We start from the raw sequence: 24,461 nt of genomic DNA, 5'->3' as shown, positions 1-24,461 counted from the left end.
TAGGGGATATTTTCTGCGAAGGTTGAATGAAAGCAACAGCAGCAGTTGGAAGAGGAAGACCAAGTTATGGGGGGAGGGAGTAGAGAAAAAGATAGGAAGAGAGAGTTTGGAAAAAAGGGAGGGGAAACAGAAAAAAAGAGAGGAAAATGGAGTATGTAGGGAAAAGCTAAGAGAATAGAAAATGGAAGAAAAAAAGAGTGTGTGTGGAAAATGGGGAGGGAGCCTAGAAAGAGAAAATGGGGGCCACTGTGGAGGGATAGGATTTACCTCCATTGTGCCTGACAGGTCCCCAGCTTGTTCTTCTCTAGTAGGATTTGGATGCTGGTCAGTTGATAGGTCATGTATTGGCTGCCCGTTATTGGACATGGTAGTATATTCCCAAATATTCTATTCTTTAAGACACAAAAATGTATGTTGGAAGAAAAATGGTTAGTTTTTAAAGTGACTAATACATACTCCTCATTTAGAAGGAGATGCACACCAGCCTTAACACTTTCCTGAGAGACTCTGCCCTCTCCTGTTGCAATTAATATGTACAGGCTAGTTTATCTTACTGGTGTTAACTAATCCTACCTTTCGATTCAGTAGGCAGCATGAATCAAATACACATGTGCAATCATCACAGTGGTCTATAATTGTCAGCTAGCCAGAATTTTATAGCAGGATAGTGACTTAATTTGCTCTGAAGCCTTTATGCAGTGAATACAAATACATGCACACTGATTTGTTCCATACAGTTCTGCGTTTTAATAAGAGGATGATGTAGGTAATTGGTATTGATTTTCAGGATGTTTCAGGTGAGAATACATATCCATGTGTTGGTTTTCCAGATGCTTAGCAGACCAGCCAGGCAAGGGCAATAGGTTTCCTGTGGGCAGCTGATTACAGGCATAGGTCACTAGATTTCATGATAAGTGGATAGGCATAAGTGAAAAGTGCTTTGTACATGTTCAAGGGTGTTTTTCCAGTGGTCTGGGGTGGGACACTCACAACAAGAGGGGGCAAGCTCATTCCTGGAGGCAGTCAGGGTCATTAACCTTTTTGATGACTCCTAGCGAGAGGTGTTTCTCCTTCAATCTCTCAGTTTCTGCTCTGTCCAGCTAGCAGATAGGTGACAATTAATGGTGCTCATTAAAGAACACAGCGACTCCTTTTTCTCCACAGCTTTTCTTTTCCAACCCTCCACCCTCTCTACTTCATCTGAGGGTCTCTAGGAGGGGTGTTTTCTTTCAACTGCTGTTAGGTGCCGGGATTGGACCATTCCTTGGAGGTGAACCTGTCCTCCCAAGTTCTTGCTGTCCCTGGGAGGGGAGGCAGGCCACAGGTTTTCCTCTGTTGCTCCCTCCTAGGGAGCAGAAGAACATTGGCAATCACAGCAGAGGTGTTCCTCCCCACTTCCCATTATATGAAATGACCTCAAAAAGGCCAAGCGAGTCTGTCCTTGTTCCATTCAAAATTGCGATGGAGGGGCAGAGTTCAAGGCTTTATTAATTTCCACATGTTCCTGGGAGCCTGTGGTGGAGTTTCCCTCTTGCTGTTGCTATCCAGATCAGGTGAGAAGGGCCTGTAGATTGGTGTGAGAGAGCCACTCTCCCTCCCATTAAAGCAAGGGTGGGAAAGAGAGGCAAGATGGCAGTGCATGCTGGGCTGGCTGATTGTGTCATACAACAGGGTTTGGAGGAGAGAGGACCTTCCTCCTTCCAGTTTAGCACTTCCTCCTCCTCTTCTAGGGAATAAGAACACCTCTCTCCTAGCCAGGAAAAACTTAAAGACTTGCCAGTAGCTGATTTATGTGAAAATGACCTTCTTGCTTGGATTAAAGGGGGAATACAGAAGGAGATCAGCCCCTCCATTAGTACAGCACTCACTGGCATCCAATGCAGAGAGATCAAATGAAATTAAGCCAATCTCGATCAGTTTCTAGATCTGTGGAGAGAGGTGCGAGAGGCATGTTGGAGGGAGGTGCAAGAGGCATGTCCAATATTCCAGATGCATTAGCCTTTCCTCCTCAGCCAAGAGCCCTAGGTTTTCCCTTGGATGCACTTCCCCTTTCCTCTGCAAAACATAGGAAATATAGTTTCTTACTGGACCCATATTCTTAAATTTTAGACCAATTTCTCTTCATCTATGGTGGAGGGGAGGAAGAGGTACCTCTGGTAATGACCATGCTAATTCAGCTGTTTCTGCAGGAGGCTTTCCGTAAATTGCTCCTCAAGGTTCTCCACACCAAGAAGGAGCCGGAAGAACCAGACCCAGATAGACTGCTGGGTCAGCCAGAGTGTTGTCTCATGCAGGGGCTCCTTCTTTTGGTCTTCGTTTCCCATCTGTTTCTTACAGTCATCAAGATGATATGGGCGACACCCACGAAGACCAAGGCCAACCAGCAGATTACTTCCCATTTCTCTTTTCTAGTTCCAGAAGAGACCAGTTGATTCAGGCTCCTGGTGACTGATGTGCCTGTGGCTGATTTGCCTTCTAACTCCATCATTCCTGCCAAGTTAGAAGGACTCCTCAAGGATCTTGTGAGAAGAGGATTGACTTGGCCCTACATAAGAAATTTGATACTTCTTCTGCAGTCCTTTGGGATTCCACAAGGGGCTCTCTTTTTTCCAGAGCAATCTGTCTCTAGGCTTTGGACCTCAAATTTGGGGAACAGGGACATTCTTGAAAAGCTGGAGATTTAAAGAGAATTGCCCTGGAAGCGGTGTTCTTGGCAGATGCCTCCCTTGATGCCATTCAACTATTGGCCAGGGCAGTGGCCTCTAAATGTCACAACACACATAATACTGACTACATAGCTGGGAAGTAGATCCCACCTCCCAGGCTTGGGTAGCTACTGTTCAGTTCAAAGGGATCGGCCTCTTCAGCGATGCCACAGACAAATACCTAATGGAGGACGAGGATAAGAAGAAGACATTGCCAAGTCAGAGGAAGAAGGGCAAGATAATCCCTTTTGGGATTCAGACCCAATACTAGCTTCAGATTGTTCAGAGTTAAGAGCAAAAGGCAGCAATCCAAGTCCTCTGTGAGTTCTAACAAGCCTTTCTTGCAGACCAGACAAGGAGGAAAGAAAACTCCTTAGCCTGATACCAACTCCTTTCAGCTTTTTAGGACATACATGGCCATCTGTTGTCATTTGTGTATGTCTGGCAACTATCCATCCATGACTAGTGGCTTTGGACACAGTTTCCAGGGGTTATTTCTTGAAATTCAAGCACTCCTTCCAAACCTGTGCAAGATCCCAGATACCACTCTCCATCCAAGCATCACCTCCTTCTTCAAGCCAAAGACCATCTCCTAAAAATAGAGGCAATAGAGCAGGACTCAGAGGGCCTTAGGGGTTTACTCTATCATTTTTTCTGGTTCTGAAATAAAATGGAGACGTGGGTGATTCTCAGTCAGAAATGGCTGAAGAGACAAAAAAAAGTTCAGGTCAATAATGCCTGCAATCTTCAACAGGGATTTCTTGACCTCAGTGGTGGTGGAGACTTACCTGCGGAAGCTTACTTGTATATCCTGAGTCTTCAGGCCCTTTGGAAATTCCTTCACTTTGCTTACATGGGGCATCACTTTCAGTACCAGGCGTTCCCCTTTGGATTGAAGACACACACACTGCCTGTCTTCACAAAAGTGTTTGTTTCCCTGGTGGCCCTATTGTGGACCCATGGATTGTCAATCTTTCCGTATCTGGACAACGTTCTCATCAGATTCCCCTTCTTCTACCAGAGGCTGGCCAATTTGGAATGGACCATGACCTACTGTCAGGTTCATGGCTGTGTAATGAGGTGGGAGAAAAGCTGCCTGGTCCCTTCTCAGAATATTCTCCATCTGGAATTTGTTCTGGATACCTCTTTGGACATGCTTTTTCTGTCCCAGTTACAACAACTCAGGATTTGGGCACTAGTCCAAGGGATCAGTACCAGGAGAACATCCTGACCCTTGCAAGTCTCCTTCGCATGCTATTGTCATGTCAGGATGTGATTCTCTAGGCCAGGCCTCATGCCCATACACTACAACATACTTTGCTGCCCTTCCAAAATGAGATAGCACAGTATCACTGATGGTCCATTTTGCTTCCAAACCAACTTTTCCGGGATCCCAGGTTGTCAGGGCAGGCTTCAGCAGGGATCTCCTCTGAGGGAGCCAGCCAGAACCTTGATCACTACAGATATTTTGCGTTGGGGAGCTCACTCCATAGGGAAGGTCTCACAGGGCATGTGATGTCAGGCAGCAACCAAACTTACCATCAATTGCCTGGGTCTCAGAGCTATTTTCCTAAGCCTTCTTGACACGTGCTTATTCACACAGAAAATATGATGGCAAAGGCCTATGTACTCCACCCAGGGGGCACCAAATCAAAGTCCTAAACTCAGAGGCATCTCAGATTGTATACTGGGTGAACCATCTGGCCTTCATTAAAGCTGTCCATTTGGCAGAGTCATCCAGCATTGTGGCTGATTACCTCAGTTGAAGAAAATAGACATTGTCACGATATGGGGAAAAAACACGAGCTTCGCATTTCATCGCATTCCATGAATCATGAAACACAAAATTCCACAAAATTGTCCCATTTCGCGATATGGTTCATTAGTTTAGTGATCCATCAGAACCCAGGGCACTTCAACGGCCCCCTTCATACCCAGAAAGACTGGGCATGGGGGGAGGGCCCCAAAACCACCACACAGACACCTGCCCAGGCGGGAGAGGTGCACAGAATAAAACCAAAGGAAGCAACAAGAGTGTGAGCCCTCAAATGAGCAGAGAAAGAACTAAGAAGAAACAAAGACAAGCAAATTAAAAATAAGGGAGGCTTCAGTCAAGCTAGGCCCCAGAGCCAGGCAAAGGCCTGAGACTAGGGTGGGGTGGGGTGGAGGAAAATAGGCACCCTCACCCAAAGACCTTCCCAGCAAGGCCAAGAGCTGAAAATAAGAGGCTTTTCCGTCTCTTTTAAAGCAGCAGCAGCCAAAAGCTCAGTTCCACTCTCTCTCTCTCACTCCAGTCCCAGCAACAGGTCCTCCCTCTCCCTCTGTCTCCTGGGACTGAAAAGCACGAGGCAGAGAGCTCTGCCTTATATAACAAATGCTCACATAGAGCAGAACAGGAGGTCTGTGGTTGGCAGACAGACCTGCCTAAAGGGTTTGGAGGGATGAGATTGGTGTTTCCATGGCTACAGAAAAGCCCATCTCCTCAGTTGCCTAGGGGATTAACCCCCCTGCTCCTTGCTGTATAGGACAGAATGGAAGCTCTCTAGTTGGCAAGGAGAGCTGCCTATCAAGGTTATGCGGGCTAAGATTGGGGTTTCCAATGGCAAAACAAAGTCTGCACACATTCCGGGCCTATGTTGCCTAGGGAATCAATGGATTGGTGCTAGCCTGTCTGGCATCATGAATCATTCACGAATCGAATGAATCGGGCCCAAAAGTCATGAATTTTGTGAAAATCACAGCCCCACAAAACGTGTTTCATGAAACATGAATCAGCCCGATTTGTCATGAAATTTGATTCATATTTTGATTCATCCCATGTCTAGAAGAAAAATGAACCAGGCAGAGTAGAAACTCAACAGCAAAGTCTTTCGTTACATTTGCCAAAGATTCAGAAAGGTGTATGTAGCTCTTTTTGCACCAACAAACAATAATCAGATCTTCAGGTTTTTCTGCAGGCCAAATATCCTCAAGCAATGGGAATTGATGCTCTGAACTACCAGTGACCAGATCAGCTACTACATGCCTTTTCGGTAGTGCAACTTCTCCAGAAGGAGATCCAGAGGATGGTGAATGTCAAGGCAGAGGTGGTCCTCCTGATTGCCCTATTCTTGTGTTGCTTGGTGTGGTTCCAAGATCTGATTTGGTCATCCTCCCAGCCCTCTTGGCAGTGCCTGAGCAGGAGGGATCTCCTTTCTCAGGGGTCTATTGTTCATACTCAACGAGATCAGCTAAAGCTGACAGCCTGGAGGCTGCGCATCAGCAGTTTAGGGAAATAAACTATTCTGCTCAAATTATTGATACCCTGGGGAACTGTGAGAAGGAGGTCCCCCAATAGAATGTATAATAACAATTGGCAATGTTTCTGTTCCTGGTATGGAAAGAAATCTGTTGATCCCCTCAAGGCTCAGGTTTGGGATCTCTTGGGGTTTCTCCAAGTTAGGCTAGATAAGGGCTTGAGCATTAGTACTCTACAATGGCAGGTACAATAAGGAGGGCTAAGAAACAGCAATGCTTCTCTTCCCATCCACATGACAAGATGTTACTCTGAGGGTTGGCTCTGCTGAACTACTCAGTAGCTCATAGGTTTCTCATGTGGAACTAGAATATGGTTCTTAAAGCACACTCTGGGTGCCTTTCATGCTAGTGGCCATGTGTCCTCTGAAGGAATTCATGTTCAGAACTGCTTTTACTGAAAATTGCATCGTAGGATCTCTGAGCTTCATATTATTTCTTTTTGTGTCTTTCACAATGACAAGGTGGTTCTGGGTTCTGACCCAGCCTTAATTCCCAAAGACACTTCGTGTTTGTACAAGTCAGAGGAGATTGTTTTGTCCTTCTTTTGATACAATCTCAGACATTTGCAGAAAAGGAAGTGGCTTTGGTTGGTGTCAAGAGGGCCTTAAATTTTTATATTACTATTACTAAGGCCAGGAGGAAGTTTGGTTCTCTATCTCCTTTAGAAAGTCCAGTGTGGGTTCCAAGGTTTTGGTGTCACCCTGGAAAGGTAGGTTGCGGGGATGTAATGTTCTGGCCTATAAAGCTAGGAGATTCGAACCTTTGGTGTGAGGTTACAGCTCATTCTCTTAGGAGAGCAGCCACCTGCTGCATAAGGACCTTTCTCACTTTAGACGTGATTTGCTGGGCACCTGCATACGTTCATCCAACGCAGCTGTGCATACATTCATCCAACGTTGCTTTACTGAAAAGGAGGCATCTACTGATGCCTCCTTTAGGAGGAGAGTCTTTCAACAATTTCTGACAAGATAAACTTCATTTTGCCTGCCCTGGGGTACATTGCTTTTGTACATCCCATTGGTTAAGACTGTCCCATCCTGGATCCCCACAGAATGGAAAGTTTGTTCACTTACCATGAAGTTCCTTTCTTGGTGGGCTAGGGTAGGGCAGTCGGATTTGTATTGTCAGAGGCCCCAAGCGGGGGAGTCTTGAAGCACGGCTCTTAGTTGTTTTCTCCTGTTCTCTTACTTTCATGTTTTTAATTGTTGGCTGTTGGAGCTTTAGTATGTGTTTTATAATTATTGGGAGATGCACAGGTTCTGGACCTACCTGGGAGAATGAGGGAGAAGCCACTCCCACTAAGAGTCATCAAAGAGACTAATGTCCCTGACTGGCTACAGGGAGGACTTTCTTCCCTTTGGTTGTGACTGCCCCAAACTAGGACCACTGAGAAAGAATCTTCTTGGTAAGTGAACAAACTTTCCGTTTCTCCTCAGCTTCCTTTTATTAAAAGAATTCTCTCTCTGGGAAAAGGAACTCTGTATATCGCTCAGGAACATTCAGTTCTATGTTTCATAATGTTTGTGGCCACCATACCCAAATGAAAGTGGTCACCATACCCAAATCACAAATGCCAAAGAATTTTATTTTTCTTTAAGTGGACAGTTTAACCAGACTTCCAACTTGAGTGAGCTTGGTCTACCCTAATGGCTTTACAGCTTCCTTTCTCCTATCTTCTTACACTATTTTGCAAATGTGCAAGCTAACATGGTCCCAGTGATCAGCCTTGGGGGTTTAAAGAAGCATATAGGTCACTCCTTCATTGATCTCTCTTTTGTATGTTAGACATAAGCAGGAACTCATTTATCTGGACAGCCTTTCATTTGCCTGTCTCTGTGATTATTATTCTCCCAATGTGAATTTAGATCTGTTTATCTAAACTATGGGTCCTAATGTGGATATTTTCCAAATAAAAGCAATCATGCAATCTTCAGTCATCATGTGATTACATAAATAACAATTACAGAAGATGAGTAAATGACTGCAAAATTACAATAATATATACCACAAAGTGTTAAAAGAACAGTGGTTATCCCTTATAGAAATGTTAAAAGACCAATTTTGTGTATTTGTAAAATACAGTTAGAGAATCTAATGTTGGATAAAGATGGACACATAAAAATTACAGATTTTGGACTTTGCAAAGAAGGGATCACAGATGCGGCTACTATGAAAACATTCTGTGGAACACCAGAGTATTTGGCTCCTGAGGTATGTCTGCATTTTACTGAGTACATTGTAGAAAGTCTTATTTTATTACGGGATCCTGTGTGAACATTAATAAGTATTTTACATACTGAAACAATATTGCTACTATGTCCAATACATTCCTCTTGAGGATTTTAATTTATAGTTTAACAGTAAAGAACATGCTTTTAAATAAATGTTATATTCTGCATTTCTGTAATTTCTGCAGTAGAATAATTATTCATGTAGATTAATTTTTGTGCATATGTAATTGTAAGTGAAAGTTGAATTTCTACAGAAAAGCCATACATCCATTTATTTTTCACAAGCAGTTGTTTAAATATAGGGCATCAAAAGGCAAAACAACAAATTAGATGATTGAATATAGCAGGGTGAGAATTTTAAGCCCAAGAAAAGTCTCTGAAGGAAATTCAGGGAATACTCTCAATTCATCTATATGTTAAGACTGCTGTGGCAAAATCTGAATAATTTATTTATCAACTAGGAAATATTTCACACTACAGTTCCTGTTATGTTTTTGCCACACTTTCATTAATATTTATCTAAAGATACATCTTCATCAACTGAAGAGCAGGGTTCACTTCTCAGATTAAGGGACATTTTAAAGACAGGATTTCCATATTCAGTCTGTCACTTCTTCCTCTTATGGGTTGCCAGCTAGCCAATTTTTTTACTAACATGATGACCAAACTTTCCTCTTCTAGTCAGTTGGCAGCTGAGTTTTTTCATATAATAGAATAGAGAAGGGACTTTTTAAAAACCATTTACAGTGCAATATTAAGCAGAGATACTTCAATCTAAGCCTGTAGAAATCACTGGGTTTAGAATGGAGTAACCCTTCTTAGGATTGCACTGATAATGTATTTTATGGCAAACAAATTTAATAAGCGGTTCCTTCAAGACTTTTTCAGCTTCAAGCTTGCAGCAAGTTTTAACTTCCATTTTCATGAAAAAAGAGAAAAAAAAACCCTTTCATTTTCTGCCCCAATCTTTCTGTGTATCAAAAGCAATAAATACTGCAGCTGTCTTTTGTTGCCTTTTCTGTTTTTCTTTCCTTCCTAATATCTCCCCAGTCAAGTAAAAAGACATTGAGAAGAAGCTGTGAACCTTTGTGATGCACCTTAGCATTTTCTTTTGACTCTGCTGCTTGACTTCTTTGCTTCACCCTTAGCTCTATCCTTGAGCAAATAAGATCCTCCCTTGTCCCCACTGAACTTCACCTTTTGACCCCAAGGACACTCCCCCTGTGTGAGTAGGCCTCTGAGCTGGACCTGGGGTTCATTTTGTATCTAGATAGGGCCCACCTGTTGCCTGATTTATGCCTTTCCCAAAGGCATAGATCTGACAAACCTTAACTACATGGAAAGCTGGGGAGGTGTGTGTGAGGCCATGACTCACTTCTGAGTCTTCTCTGAATAAAATCTGAGAGAGAATATTACTTTAATAGGCTCATTGTGTCTACTCTGATAACATCAAATTCAATTAAGATTGTTAATAATGTAGAAGCCTGAGATACTTCCATTATCTACAGACCATTGCTTCTGACAGTTGTGTATATGCAGGGGTATGCAAAAAAAATTGGTAAAATTGGGTTCATAATGGTAATACAGAACAAATTCAGTAAAATTGTTTCTTCTGGGAAACTATCTGGGGCTATCTGGTGGCTTGGGGGTATCATTTTTTAACCAAACATAACCAAATTTGTTGGGGGCCTGCTCCTGACTGTCTTCTAAACACCCCCCCCCAAGTTTCATAAAGATTGGACCCTGGGGGCCAAATGTATGGACTCTTAAATAAGGTGCCCCCAGCCACTATCATTATTCCCTATGAGGAAAACTATTTGGAAGCTATCCAGGTGGCTAGGGATGGTATTTTGCAAGCAAAATCCACCACCTTTTCAAGTGACTTACTCCTGACTGTCCTCTAAGGACTCCCCAAGTTTCAGGAAGATTGGACGCCAGGGTGCAATTTTGTGGGTCCCTGAAAAAGGTGCCCCCAGCTACTCCATTTGTTCCTATTGTGGGAAAAAGTCAAAGCTGACTCCCACTGCAGAAACACATGCCTCAAGGCTACCATGGCCAAAAGCACACTCCCAAATGTCAACAACACCCACAGAAAGTCCAACAGAAACAATCTGAAGCCCCACCACTATCCAAGTGCCCCTGAACTAGCTGCCCACACCCACTGTCCATTGTTCCCAATGATGGGAGATTTTCCAAGTTCTTTTCTTGGGCATAAACACGCCGGTGCAAGGCTGCTCCAGCCAAGGCACACTCCCAAATGTAAGCTCTTCCTTGGGAAATCTCAAAAGAACTAAACTGATGCCCCAATCCTAGTGCCTCCTGAGCAGGCTGCCCAGCTGCTCTCCATTGTTTCCTGTGAGGACCAACATCACACCAGAGAATCACATCTATTCTGCCCAAACTAAACTGAAGCAAGGAACAGTCTTGAAACTTAGCCCAACAGTGTCATTCACATCATCCAGACATTGGGTTCAGCTAGTGGGGGAACAGCACAGAACAGAACCAAGCAGTACCCAGCCACAAGCATAAGGTAACAGCAAGCAAGCACAGTTGCATAAGATGGATCCCACTTGACTTCAGGCTGAAAGTGAGTGTGGGGTGTACTTTTGGGATACCTAAGTTATCCTCTGTCTCTGTAGCTACCCTCACTGACTCATAGCCAGCCTTTCATCACTGCTCATCCCTCCCATCCCTGCAATGAGGAAAGTTAGCATTAGAACAACATATTGCATACATTACATTACACAACATTATTGTATAGTTTCATTTGGTTTTTAAAAATATGAATAATTAAGGATTTTTAAACAGAATATAAAAAAATAAAAAGGAAATTTAAAAATAAAGAACAAACAGAAAAAGACAACACTAATATAAAGAAAAATATAGTAATAATCTCCAGTTTTCTCTGTGAAGATATATAGATATTTCATATTATACACTTCCTCCAAAATTGCCATAAACAAATACTGTTCCTTTCCCCCTAAACATTTTTTTTGCCTCTTAGTCTTCAAAAGCACAAATCATCTGTTCATTTCTTTCCGTTTCTGCAAAAAGTCTATAATGGGTGGTTTCATTTGGGTGTTTTTATGAATTTTCCTCTGTGACACATGATGTGTTGTTCTTTAATTTCCTAACATCTCTCGTACTCTTCCCATCCCAGAGGCAAGAGAACATTTCTTCAGCTTCTTTTCTCAATAATCTGCACAAATCTGTGCTAACGTGGGCTAGTGATTTTGTGGTGCATGTGTGGGGGGCCACGTGCCAACAGGAGCAACTGTCCCCTCCCTACTAATCTTCAACCTAACTTTTAAGTCTTTAAAAAAGCATTTTTCCTGACCTCCCCAACACAGACTTGTAGGTGGTAGTCGCTGGAGAAATCTGCTGCTGTATGTCCTTAAAATCTGCTGCTGCATTGTTTTGTTGTGTGTTTTTAAATATTTAAGGAGCTTTATTGGCTTTAAAGTTATATGTATTTTATACTGATGTATTAATTGTAATCTGCCCTGAGCCTGCTGATGCGGGGAGGGCAGAATATAAATCGAATTAAATAAATAAATAAATAAAATAGAGGATACAGGCCACAAGGTGGGCTCACCTCATTCACCCAGGAAGTGTAGAGCTGGGAAGTCGAAGAGCAGCATGTTGTCCTTCAGGAAGACCAACTGCTCAAGTCTACAAAGGAGCAGGCGAGTGTGATGTGAGCCGACAACGTCGCCCACATGGGAAAAGATGCTCTTGCTCTGCAAGCTCATTGGAGGGCATGAGAAGAGCCTCTGAGCCATGAGAGAGTGGTCTGGCCAGACTGCTTCTTTCTTGGTCCAGTAGCACAGAGGATCAATGGAAGGGAACTCACAGGGCTCTGAAAGGTAGTCCCTGACTATTGTCTTTGCTGAATCCTGGTTCATGCACCTCACATTCCTAGAGGGGCCTAGGGCTCTCTGGAGTATCTCCATCTCCACAGACATCCCAGTACTATCCATGGGGGGAACCTGCTGACAAGGGGTGAGGGGGACAGCAGAGCTGGTCCCCACTCCCTCTGCTGGTAAGAAGCCCCTCTTGGTCTGCCTAAACGGCACCTGCAAAGAGCAAGCATCTCGGCCCGCTCGGTGAAAGGGTGTAGGTCGCACATGTCTGCCAACATGTATGGCTTCTTCTCAGTGCTGCCCTATTGCAGCTTTTGCAGGAGCATGCCCACTCCCCGAATGAGCTCTGCCTGTCCAGTGTCTGGGTCTAGGAAGGAGGCCATATCATTCTGAAGCATATGCTGGAATAGGGTTTCCAGTTGTCCACCAGCGGTGGGCAAACTTCTGGGGACTTGCCCCCGTGGCAACCCGGCAACCCTACAGAGGAATGACCAGGCCCAGGGTTGCAATGTCAGACGGGACTGCAAGAGTGAATTTCTTGAAAGGCCTGAGGGCCTTCATTGTCTGGGAGATGGTCCTCTCAGGGAGATGGTCCTCTGGGCTGAACCCACCCTCCCCCCTTCAAGTGTCACTCTCCAAGAGCCACACTAGGGAAATCAGACCACCCTTAAGAAGAACAACCAGCAAAACCTTATGGTAAACCAAACAAAATTTCTATGCCAACAAAAAACAGAACTCAGCAAAAAACACCTACCAAACTTCTACAAAGAAAGCAGCACCCCAAGCCCCAACAACAAGGAGGGAAAACAGTCCCTCCTCCCACAAAGAACAACCAGCTAAAATTTATACAGTGACAAATACCAAGTATGAAAAGAAAGCGTCCACAACAGGAGAAAACAGAACCCACCCAGAACAACAAGGGAATTTAATTAACAGAAACTATAATATGCCTAGGAACAAAGCACCCCAACAGGTTAAAACTAAAGAACCTCCCAGAAGAACAAACAGCAAAATGAACACTAAAGTAAAAGCCAAACTAAAGCACTCCTCACAAAAGCGAAACCAAATTACCTCCCTCATGCTCAACAAAAAAGCAGTAACAAAAAAGCAGTAAAAAGGCAACTAAAAAAACCATTTTCCCTCTCCCGCAACCCTATCCCTCCCAGATACCAGGCCAACCTTCCTCCCGCCAAAGACAGAAAATTCTCAGTGAGTCTACAACTCTTGAACCAGGAAGATACAGAAGTCCTCCAGATGCAGCAGTAGACTAGGTCACAGCAGGCAGGAATCCACTGGGCGGCAGGAATCCACTCCAACAGCAAGGCAGAATCAGGGCAGAGAGAGCCAACATCCAGCAGCAGGCAGGCAGTGTCTCAATCTCCAAGGCCAGACTAATCACACCACACAAAATGGAGGCTGCTCTCAGGCAAGCCTACCTATTTAACTCCTTGCAGAGTTGTTTTTAAAAGGCACTCTCCTAGATGATTTGTGCTTTTGAAGACTAAGAGGCAGAGAAGAAGAGCTCCTGCAAGGATTGGCCACTTACTCCTACCTCCTCCCTTCCTCATTTCCCTTGCCTCTACCTCACCCTTCCCTTCCAACTCCATCTGGAAAAAAGGGGGAAATGGTGTTTCTTTGCTATTCAGCAAAGGAACACCTTAGTCACAGTTACTGAAGTTTATCGAATTTAACCAAATAATTTGGGAATACTGAATATGGTTCAGTTTGGTAATCCTGAATCCCACCAAAACAGCAGGAATTTGGCATTTTAAAGGAATTACTGAACTGCACATCTCTAGGTATGTGAACTAGTTTTCTTATATGCCTATACATTCTGTGGATCTAAGAATGGTGCAAGTGGCACAATATGGCTCCATGTAGTGATGAAATAGCATGCAGCATGCATTACTGCTGTACCTCCACTCTCTACCTTTGTCCTCTTAAGGGCTTATAGTTTCTCTCACTTGTAATTTGGATTGAATCTAACCACCAAAATCTTTGTCCTAACTTAAGTGATGGGAAAATTTGTAGCAGATATTTGAGCCTTAACTTCCTTTCAGTGGAGCAATACATTTTACTGGAATACTGTTTTTATCCTAATTTTACCCCTGTATATAGACATTAAGACAAACTTTTCTAACCCTTAGTCCTCCTTTTTTGGCTTCAGTTCCAACTGGACCCATCTACATCTGACAGTAGATACCTGATATATTTTAAATCACCAATGTTGTTTCCATAATATATATCTTCTTCACTAATACAACTGTGTACCTTGGTCAATTTACAAATAATAATAATAACAACAACAACAACAACATTTGATTTATATACCACCCTTCAGGATGACTTAACACCCACTCAGAGGTTTACAAAGTATGTTATCATTATCCCCACAACAATAATCACCCTGTGAGGTGAGTGGGACTGAGAGAGCTCCTAGAAGCTGTGACTGACCCAAGGTCACCCAGCTGGCTAGAAGTGGGGAATTAAACCCGGTTCTCCAGATTAGAGTCCCGCACTCTTAACCACTACACCAAATATAGGGAACACATAGCATCCCATTTATTTATTTATTCCCCACCTTTCTCCCCATTGCAGCTTACACCATTCACCTTTCCTCTGTTCTTTCCTCACAATAACCCTGTGAGTTAGGTTAGGTTGAGAGTGTGTGAGTGGCCCAAGGTTACTGAGCAAGCTTCCATGGCAAAGTGGGGATTTAAACCTGGGTCTCCAAGTTCCTAGTCCAGCCCAAACCACTACATAACTCTGGCTTTATTGGCAAAACCAGATTTGCCAAATTCCCACGGGTGATGGGGCATCCTCCGCTGTCAGCAAGTGCTTCCTGCTGCTGCTCTGTTGGGCAGCAGGAGAAAAATAAATGGGAAAGTGGGGGTGACGGGCAACATCCCAATGCGCTGACATCACTCCCTATGTGCCTGGAAGTGATGTCAGCACATTGCCAGGGACGTTCTAGCATTTGGGTACGGGGAGCATGGGGAGTGATGTCAGCCCATTGCTGCCAACATCATTATGTAACTGGCAAGACCCACCCCCCCCCCGCAACCTGGTAAGGTTACCATCCAAGGCAAAGCTGACTTTTATGTCAACTTGAGATGGAAAGAACAATATGGAGATTAAACTGACAATTTAAATATATCAGACACTTTCTATTAGACATAGATGAACCTAGATGTGCCACGCAGTTCCTAGCAAGTTATACAGTTTGTCGCCATTATCTAGTTTTCATCCTTTAAGTATCGGCATACTTTAGGCATTGTTTCAGTAATTTGTCCAACCTGCATGCCAATAAAACTTACTTGTGCTAAACTCGGTGAGTAGTCTGGGAGTGCTTCATGTTGCTGAATTTATGTAGTAATGCTGGTGTAGACTTCATCATTCTCACTGGTCCACTGGGAACCCCCCTAAGAGCAGGATAGAAGTGTGCATGCATAAACAAAAAAGAGTATAGTACTGTTTGCATTAGAATACATTATATTGAAGGAACTAGGATCTTATATTTGTTCAAAGTATACAATTCCTTATAGTTCACTAATTTCCATCCTTTAGGCATTAGTTAAAAATAAAATTTTATATTTTTAGTAATTTGTTTTTAATTAGAAAGAGTTTTCTATGTTTATATTCATTGAGAATCATAGTAAACTATTATTCTGCTAATTATTTGGATGTTGGCTCTTCTAGTAGCAGTACTTGCTCAACCCTCCAATTGTAAAACAGTTTGAAATCAAATGTACCTCACATGCAAGACCCAACAAAATTAAAAGTGTTAAGTACATTTTTGGCAGTTCACTTTTATTATGCCCAGTCCTCAAATGTACGAGCAGATAATCATCTGAATGTTAGTTATTTTTCACATGCTTATGTGATCACACAAAAAGTACATGCTAAAAAGAAGCAGATGGTGACAGATGGGGAAGGTTGAATAAGGTGGTTTTGGAAACCTAGAAAAATGCACTTCTGTAATAGTGTAAAAATAAAAATGTATTTGATTGCCAAGTTAGAGCTAACAAAACAAGATCTGGGGCTGAAACCTTCAGTAGAGATAGAAATTTGTTTTATAGTATTCACTTGTATGTGAAAAATAATTTAATTCTAATAAAGTACTTGCTTTATTGTGAAAATTACATGATATCTTTTAAGGTTTATTTAGAATATTTATATACTACATAATGAATAAATGGGCTGCAGTTCTACACATTTTCTTGAGTTACTTCTGAGTAAACATGCATAGGATCAGGCTGTAATAAAATTAAATCATATAGTAACCATTTCTTCTCTAGAAAATATTTAATTTTATATTTCAGTTTCTTTGTTAACGCTAAGTTTTTGTGGAAATTTGTATCTAGATACATTGGTTTTATTCCTCTCAGAATATATTTTGTTTCTACCTCAGAAGATGCCTGAATTAAAATCTACTGCATAATTTATATTAGTATAGTTCCAAAACTTTGTCTTCTCTAAGTTATTTCATTTGTTTTAGATTTATAAAATAGCCCCACTTCCCAAAAAATATAATAAGAGTTTTGCTGCCGGGTGTTCAGCCTCACTTTATTATGATACATCTGCAAGCCCAGGTCAGGCATCACTAGAGAAACATTCCAAATTCGTGTCATGGAACAGGGATAGCCTCAGCCTTGCTAAGGGAAAAGCAAGTAAGGAGGGCACCTCACGGGAAACACAAAATAACTTTGTGGTTACAAAGGTATAACAAAGTATATTTAAAGTGCAAGTGGTACATGTGTTTAGCTCATTTTGACAAAAGAAATTAACCAAATAACAAAAGCTTCATAGCTAGCATGATAGAACAATCACCGGGTACAATCTACGTCCATGCTTATTGAATGGTAAAGAGTCCAATAAATATTTCAAATGTAGTTGTATCTTCACAAACGGTTATTATTGCTTAGAAGCGGTCGTCTGTAGAGCCGAAGGCAGGGTTCCACCTCACGCTCAATCTGGGGCCGGCTGCAAAACGCAGATTTTGCGCCTCACTTCATCAGGAGCGTGTATTCCGCTATAACATAAACCCACATGACCCTATTGCAATGTAAAAGCAATACAATATAAACATGATGTACATTCAAAAACAACAGAAACATACCTTCAATCAAGGCAAAAAAATCAAAGCATGAACCCAGAGGACGGCGGCTGAGCTTTCTCTCACGCGCCATAGCCACACCTCACGATTCCTTATAAGGCTAAACAAGCCTAATCAGTGTCATGTTGTTAAAGGGGCCACACACATATATGGAGTTACTATGAATGAGCAATTCCCCTCTCTTGATGCTGCAGTGGAAAACAATTGAATAACAAATCCTATTAGAGATAGCAACTTAGGGATAGATCGCTATTTAAACCCTGTGGTTTGACAGTACCTAGTCTATGGATCCATAACGCCTCTCGGTGTTATGCAGCCACTGGTTGGCTTCTGTAGAACTAGGAGCCTTAAGGACGATCTGGTCCACGCTGATGTGAGACCTAAAAGCAACAAACAACTGCTTCCACAGGGCAACTTTAAATGCGACCGATGCCAGACATGCGGTTTAATTTGGAAGGGCACAGAGGTGGTGATCAATGAACAGAGACTTTGTTTTAACCATTTTGCGACCTGTCAAACATCCAAAATTGTATATGCTATAGAATGCCTATGTAAACTTATTTATGTAGGCTGTACCTCTAGACCCATCAAAGTGCGCGTCTTGGAGCACATTTCCAGAACACGCAGCAAGATTCTGGAGGCTCCCTTGACACAGCACTTCTTAGAAAAAAAACCATAAGGCGAATGCATTTCGAGTAGTGATCCTTGAAGTGCTTAGTGAGGGGAACCAAGAAGCTGCACAGGTCTCCCTTTTCCGACGAGAGGCGTTATGGATCCATAGACTAGGTACTGTCAAACTACAGGATTTAAATAGTGATCTATCTCTAAGTTGCTATCTCTAATAGGATCTGTTATTCAATTGTTTTCCACTGCAGCATCAAGAGAGGGGAATTGCTCATTCATAGTAACTCCGTATATGTGTGTGGCCTCTTTAACAACATGACACTGATTAGGCTTGTTTAGCCTTATAAGGAATCGTGAGGTGTGGCTATGGCATGCGAGAGAAAGCTCAGCCGCCGTGCTCCGGGTTCATGCTTTGAATTTTTTGCCTTGATTGAAGGTACGTTTCTGTTGTTTTTGAATGTACCTCATGTTTATATTGTATTGCTTTTACATTGCAATAGGGTCATGTGGGTTTATGTTATAGTGGAATACACGCTCCTAATGAAGTGAGGCATGAAATCTGCGTTTTGCAGCCGGCCCCAGATTGAGTGTGAGGTGGAACCCTGCCTTCGGCTCTACAGACGACCGCTTCTAAGCAATAATAACCGTTTGTGAAGATACAACTACATTTGAAATATTTATTGGACTCTTTACCATTCAATAAGCATGGACGTAGATTGTACCCGGTGATTGTTCTATCATGCTAGCTATGAAGCTTTTGTTATTTGGTTAATTTCTTTTGTCAAAATGAGCTAAACACATGTAGCACCTGCACTTTAAATATACTTTGTTATACCTTTGTAACCACAAAGTTATTTTGTGTTTCCCGTGAGGTGCCCTCCTTACTTGCTAGTCATTTACGGGAACAGCCATTCCCCCTACCTGCTTGCTAAGGGAAAAGAGCTAAACTGGCAAAGTCTAAATATAAAAGTAGAGACTGAAGCCTTTCAAAATGGTGGGCATAGCAAAGAGAAAGGGGGCAACTTTGCTGCTCTTCAAAATTCTTTAAAAATTGCACTGGATGAGTGCTGGGTCAGCCAAAGAAGTATATAATAAAAGTAGAGCTGCAAAACTTATTAGTCTGATTAATCAGTTAAGTAAAACCTTTTGATCAATAAAAAGTATCCTTAAATAACTAATCAACTTTTTAAAAATGTTATATATATTTTAATACAAATACTTTATTGTGACTGGGAGGTAGCACCTTAAAATGAAACATTTCTTCATGCAGGAGGGAAGGGAATGTCTCATCTAAGATGGTGCGTATTGTGACTAGAAGTGGGCATGAATCACAATACGAGGCAAAAAACCCCACGAACCAGGCCGATTCATGGTTTGTGAAAACACGGTTTGCGGGGCAATGTTTCCCACGAACTCCACGGCTTTCTGGCCCGGTTCGTCAGCTTCATAAGCTGTTTGTGAAGCCAGACAGGCTGGTGCCACTACCCACACAGGGTGTGTGAAACTGACAGCCCTGTTCTCCTGCCGCTCGGGCAGCAGGAGAATGGGGCTGTCAGTTTCACTCACCCCATGCTGAGTTCAGCCGATGGGCTGAAGCTGGTGCACGGTGAGTGAAGCTGACAGCCCTGTTCTCCTGCCACTCGGGCAGCAGGAGAACAGGGATGTCAGTTTCACAGACCCCACGCTGGATTCAGCCAATAGGCTAAAGCCAGTGTGGGGTGAGTGAAGCTGACAGTCCCATTCTCCTCCCGCTCGAGCTGTCAAGCAGTAGCCAGAGCTTGCAAGTGACAACCAGAATACTTTTCAAACTCTCCCTGGATCGCAGGGAGGGGGGATTCCCTTCCCACGATCCAGACACAGCGCGGAAGGGCACTCTGGCCACCGCTTGCAAACTGCGGCCACAGCACTTTTCTAATACCACCTGGATTGCTGGGAGGCGGGATTCCCTCTCCACAATTCAGGCAGAGCACGGAAGGGCACTGCAAGCGGCAGCGAAAGGGCCTGGGGAATGCCTCTTCCTGGGCCACGTAGCGACAGAGTGGGAAAGAGTATTCAAAATTCCACCGGCGTGGATCAGCTGCTTGGAGGGAAAACCCCACCAAGCAGTTGATCTGCGCCAGTGAGGTTTGAACTACCCCCTGCTGCTTATTTCACCTGATGGGGGAAAGAGGAGGGAGTTCCCTTCTCCCCCTCCCATTGTTTGAAATAGGCAGCGTGGGGTTAGTTTATCAGTGTTCTCCGAAATTTTTTTGCACACTCTTACCAATAATCCCATTCTCCCACTGCCCATGAGCAGCAGGAAAAGGGGGCTGTCACTTTTGCACACCCTGCAGTGGCATCAGCTGATTGGCTTCGTGGTGTGTGGAACTGACAGTCCCATTTTCCTGCCGTCCGCTGCTGATTGCGCCAGCGGAGTTTGAACTATCCCCCCACCACTTATTTCACCCGATGGGAGGAGGAGGAGGGGTTCCATCCTCCCCCTCCCATCGTTTGAAATAAGTGGCGGGGGGACGGATTTCTCAGTGTGCTCCAAAAAATTTTTTGCACACTCTTACTGACAGCCCCGTTTTCCTGCCGCCTGCAAGTGTCAGAAGAAGGGGGCTGTCACTTTCACACACCCTGTGCTGGATCAGCTGATCGGCTGAAGCCGGTGCGGTCCGTGTGAAACTGACAGCCCCGTTCTCCTGCCACCCATGAGTGGCAGGAGGAGGCTGTCACTTTTACACACCCCACGCTGGGTTCATCCGATCGGCTGAAGCTGGTGCGGGGCATGTGAAACTGACAGCCCCATTCTCCTTCCGCCCACGAGCGGCAGGAAAAGGGGGCTGTCACTTTCACACACCCTGCGCCAGGTTCAGCCGATTGGGTGAAGCCAGCGCAGGGTGTGTGAAAGTGGCAGCCCCATTCTCCTGCTGTCCGCAAGCGGCGGGAGAAGGGGGCTGTCAGTTTCAAACACCCCACACCAGCTTCAAAAGCCAGTGCCGGGTGTTTGAATTCCACAAACCACTAACCATTTAAGAACTGGGAAAAGTTCGTGGAAGTTCGTGGTTCGTAGAAGAGCGATGAACCACGAATCATGAGGTTCTTTTTTTTTGGTTCGTTCCCATGTCTAGTTGTGACACATACATGAAACACATAATAACATAGAAATCATGCTTTCCCCCCTTTAATCCCTTTTGTTTTATTCATGTACAGATATATGAAGATTTAATCCATCAACAGTGAAGTCCTGTACCAAGTTATATCCTTCTAAGTCCTTTGAAGTCAATGGATTTAGAAAGTTATAACTCTGTTTAGGATTGCACTGTAAACCTCATACAATTAATCAACTAAGTTTTATTTACTCAGGTTACAAAGATAATTAAAATCAATGTTTAAACTCTCGTGAAATGGTGTGGGCATGGGGAATTGTGTTGCTCCTCCCTGACAGAATCTCAGAAACTAACATTAGATGCCCTTGACTCTAATTTAACCTCATGCTACACATCAATCACAATAGCGATGAATGCAGTATTGAAGGAAGTATTTTATTTTCCTTAAAAAAACAGTACTGGGATATTTGAACACTGCATCTTACTCTGGTTAGCATAGATATTGGGCTTATTCAGCATCTAAGAAAGAAACAGACTCTCAGTGACCACAGTATCAGTCTCTTTTTGTGCCCACAGTCAATGCATTGTGCAGGTAAGGACGGGGTATTGTCGAAAATCTGTGCTTGCTTTGCTATGTTCCCATCCATACCACTCCCCATACACCATGCAAATTAGTTGTGCTGCATCCATTAAGTATGTTTCATGGTGCAGGGCCTGAAGGCTGGATGGGGATGAGAAGCATACACAGATATCCTGCTCTCTCTAAGGCCCTTTGCACTGTATGCCCCTACACTTGTAATGGAAAAAAGGCAGAGAAAACGGCTTTATTGATTCCAGTAGGACTCTTTTTCATGCGGGCACTATGCCTACACTCAACCAAACTGAATCCTTGATTTTGTGCACAGGGAAAAAACAAACATTAAGCTTAATAGAACTTAGAGACATACTGAAGTTATTTATAAGAGAAAGAGGACATCCATAAAAAAATGTTAGTAACTTTTGTTACTATTTTAGGTTTTGGAAGATAATGACTATGGTCGTGCAGTGGACTGGTGGGGTCTTGGAGTTGTCATGTATGAAATGATGTGTGGCAGATTGCCATTCTACAACCAGGATCATGAAAAGCTTTTTGAACTAATACTAATGGAAGATATAAAATTTCCTCGAACTCTCTCATCTGATGCAAAATCATTGCTTTCAGGTCTACTAATAAAAGATCCAAATAAACGGTAAGTCTGACAGGACAAAAATAAAAATTTAATCTTAAATGGTAAGTCTGAAAGTCACAAATAACTTTTAAAGTCTATGTTCATGGAGAAAAAGCATATGTACAAGTTTCGTATTTGTATTTGACAGAGAGAACTTTGACTCTTGAAAGCTTATTCCCTGGAAATCTTGTTCATCTTTAAAGTGCTACTGGACTTGAATCTTGCTTTCTGTACATGAAAGAAAGGATTGTACAAAGTGATTAATTCCGTACCAGAATGTATACACTTTTCTGTATAGGTTTCCTCCAAATTCACTTAATGCAAAGATATTTTTAAGGACCAAGACAAAGGACTCTGTTCACTGTGAAAACTTGGTCTTGGTTTTCAAATTATATGAAACTATTTCAAAAATTTCAGACATTCTTTCCTGACCCATTTATTTATATATTAGAAATATCTATATGTTGAATGGTTAGCATAATGGTTTCCAGTAGAAACAATACTATGAGCACTAAAACAAAAAAAGTAATTAAAACATTAATCAAAACAGATAATAACTCAAAACTGTTGTATTGCAATGCTCACCACAATAAAGCAATGAACAAGAGCAGAAAAGTAAAAAAAAATCCATTAAAAAATTTAAAAAATAAAAATTTGCCTGGTGTCTAAAGCACAGCAAGTGTGGCGCCAGGCAAATCATTATAAGGACAAGACTTCCATAGTAGAGACATCACAATTAAATTATATATTTATTTATGGCGCACATATTTTGGAAGTATTTCCAAGTATTTCATTCATAGGGTCTCCATAAGTCAGAGGTGACTTGATGGCATATAACATACACAGCACACACATAGCCAGAAGATTCTGAGGTTGCTCACACCAACTAAAAATGCAGTAGATATCCAGAAACCTTCCCCAAGCCCCAATAAATCAGTAAAAAATATGGCCATAATGAAACCAAATTTCATTCATCAAAACAAATTTGGGGATAGGCAGATTAACTAGCTTATTTAAATGGCTGATCTACACCATAAGCTATTACCATGTCCACAGCTACTATGATTAGGGCAACTCCACTTTGGTTCCAAACTTGATCAGTGATCTTTTTGCTGACTTTATCTTAGCCTACACATAAATTGCTCCAAGAGGTGTCAAGCTGTGTCTCCCTTCTTCAATGTGTTATGCAACTAAGACAACTTAAGGGTTTGGTTGATGCTGCTCAGCACCAAGGTTGTTCCTGCCCAACCTACACTGGCTCACTTTACCTTGCAAAGTAGGGATGGGGCACACAGAGCAGGGCCTCTGAATATTAACTTTACATAGGTCCTGGCTGCTTAAGATTACCTATAAAGTCTTTACTATAACTTTATAGGTAATAACTATAATCAAAGAATGGATTACTGCAATTAGCTGCTACTTCTCAAAGAAGGGCTGCAGCTGGTACACAACAGAAGTTGATTGATGGAGCATCATTCCACAGATCAGATTTGCACCTCCAAACAAAGATTTAAAGGTACCTCTCAAGTTATAGTAGGAGAGTGCAGCCTGATTCAGAACTGAGTGGTCTTTAAACCAATCTGCATTACTGAGTATGAGCATCTCAGACTTACCATTAATGAGCATCAGTTTGTTAGCCTGCATTCAGCCCTTTACTAATTCCAGACATTCATTTGAAGACATCCATTGTCTCACCTGACTGTGATGAAAGGAGAATAAAATTGTATGCTATTTGGACTCGTCACTACACTTCTCCCAGCAGTCCGTGCTGATATTGAACATCAAGAGGAACAAGATGGGAGACTCTGGAAACCTGTAGAACAAGTACTGTGATGCTGAACAGTTGCCCTCTTGACAGCATATTGTAGTACTAGTCAGCCACATAGGAATGGAACCCCGCTGAAATATGGTTCTTCCAAGGCTCATCTTGATCAACTGGTTCTTCCAAGGCACATCTTGATCAATGGTGTTGAAACAAATCCAGGATAACCAATAGGGTTGCATATACCCTGTTTCTCTCCTAGAAAGGTTAGAGATAGCTGACAAATTCAGATATGAAACTGGAAATTGCATTGCAGTGGTTCTAGATAATCTAAAATTGGTTAGTCTTAAAGGTGCTGCTGGACTTTTTTTGATTTTGTTTCATCCAAGTAAGCCTGAAGTTGTATAAACTCAATCAAGTATCTTGCCCAAGAAGGAACTATTTACCAGTAGCCAATAGTTCAAATTGTTTGAGCTCAAGAGTGACTTCTTTAGGAAGGATTTCACTATGTTCATCATCGTGGCTTCTGTACAGTCCCACATTGGGACTGTGTATATGCAGGC

The 24,461-nt window shown here is 42.6% G+C and overlaps 1 protein-coding gene across 1 annotated transcript in view; it reads left to right on the top strand.

Annotated features, from left to right (window-relative positions):
- The window catches only part of AKT3 (AKT serine/threonine kinase 3), a 378,228-nt gene that overhangs the window by 318,103 nt on the left and 35,664 nt on the right, over positions 1 to 24,461 (top strand). Inside the window, exons 10-11 of the mRNA XM_054979040.1 lie at positions 8,085 to 8,213; positions 21,943 to 22,157. Of these exons, the coding sequence (XP_054835015.1) occupies positions 8,085 to 8,213; positions 21,943 to 22,157 (344 nt within the window). The remainder of the gene's footprint in view (positions 1 to 8,084; positions 8,214 to 21,942; positions 22,158 to 24,461) is intronic.

The sequence above is a fragment of the Eublepharis macularius genome, chromosome 1, assembly GCF_028583425.1.
Source record: "Eublepharis macularius isolate TG4126 chromosome 1, MPM_Emac_v1.0, whole genome shotgun sequence".
In the NCBI taxonomy this organism is placed as follows: Eukaryota; Metazoa; Chordata; class Lepidosauria; order Squamata; family Eublepharidae; genus Eublepharis; species Eublepharis macularius.
Note: the sequence above shows the minus strand (reverse complement) of the source record. Positions and strands in the feature narration are given on the sequence as shown.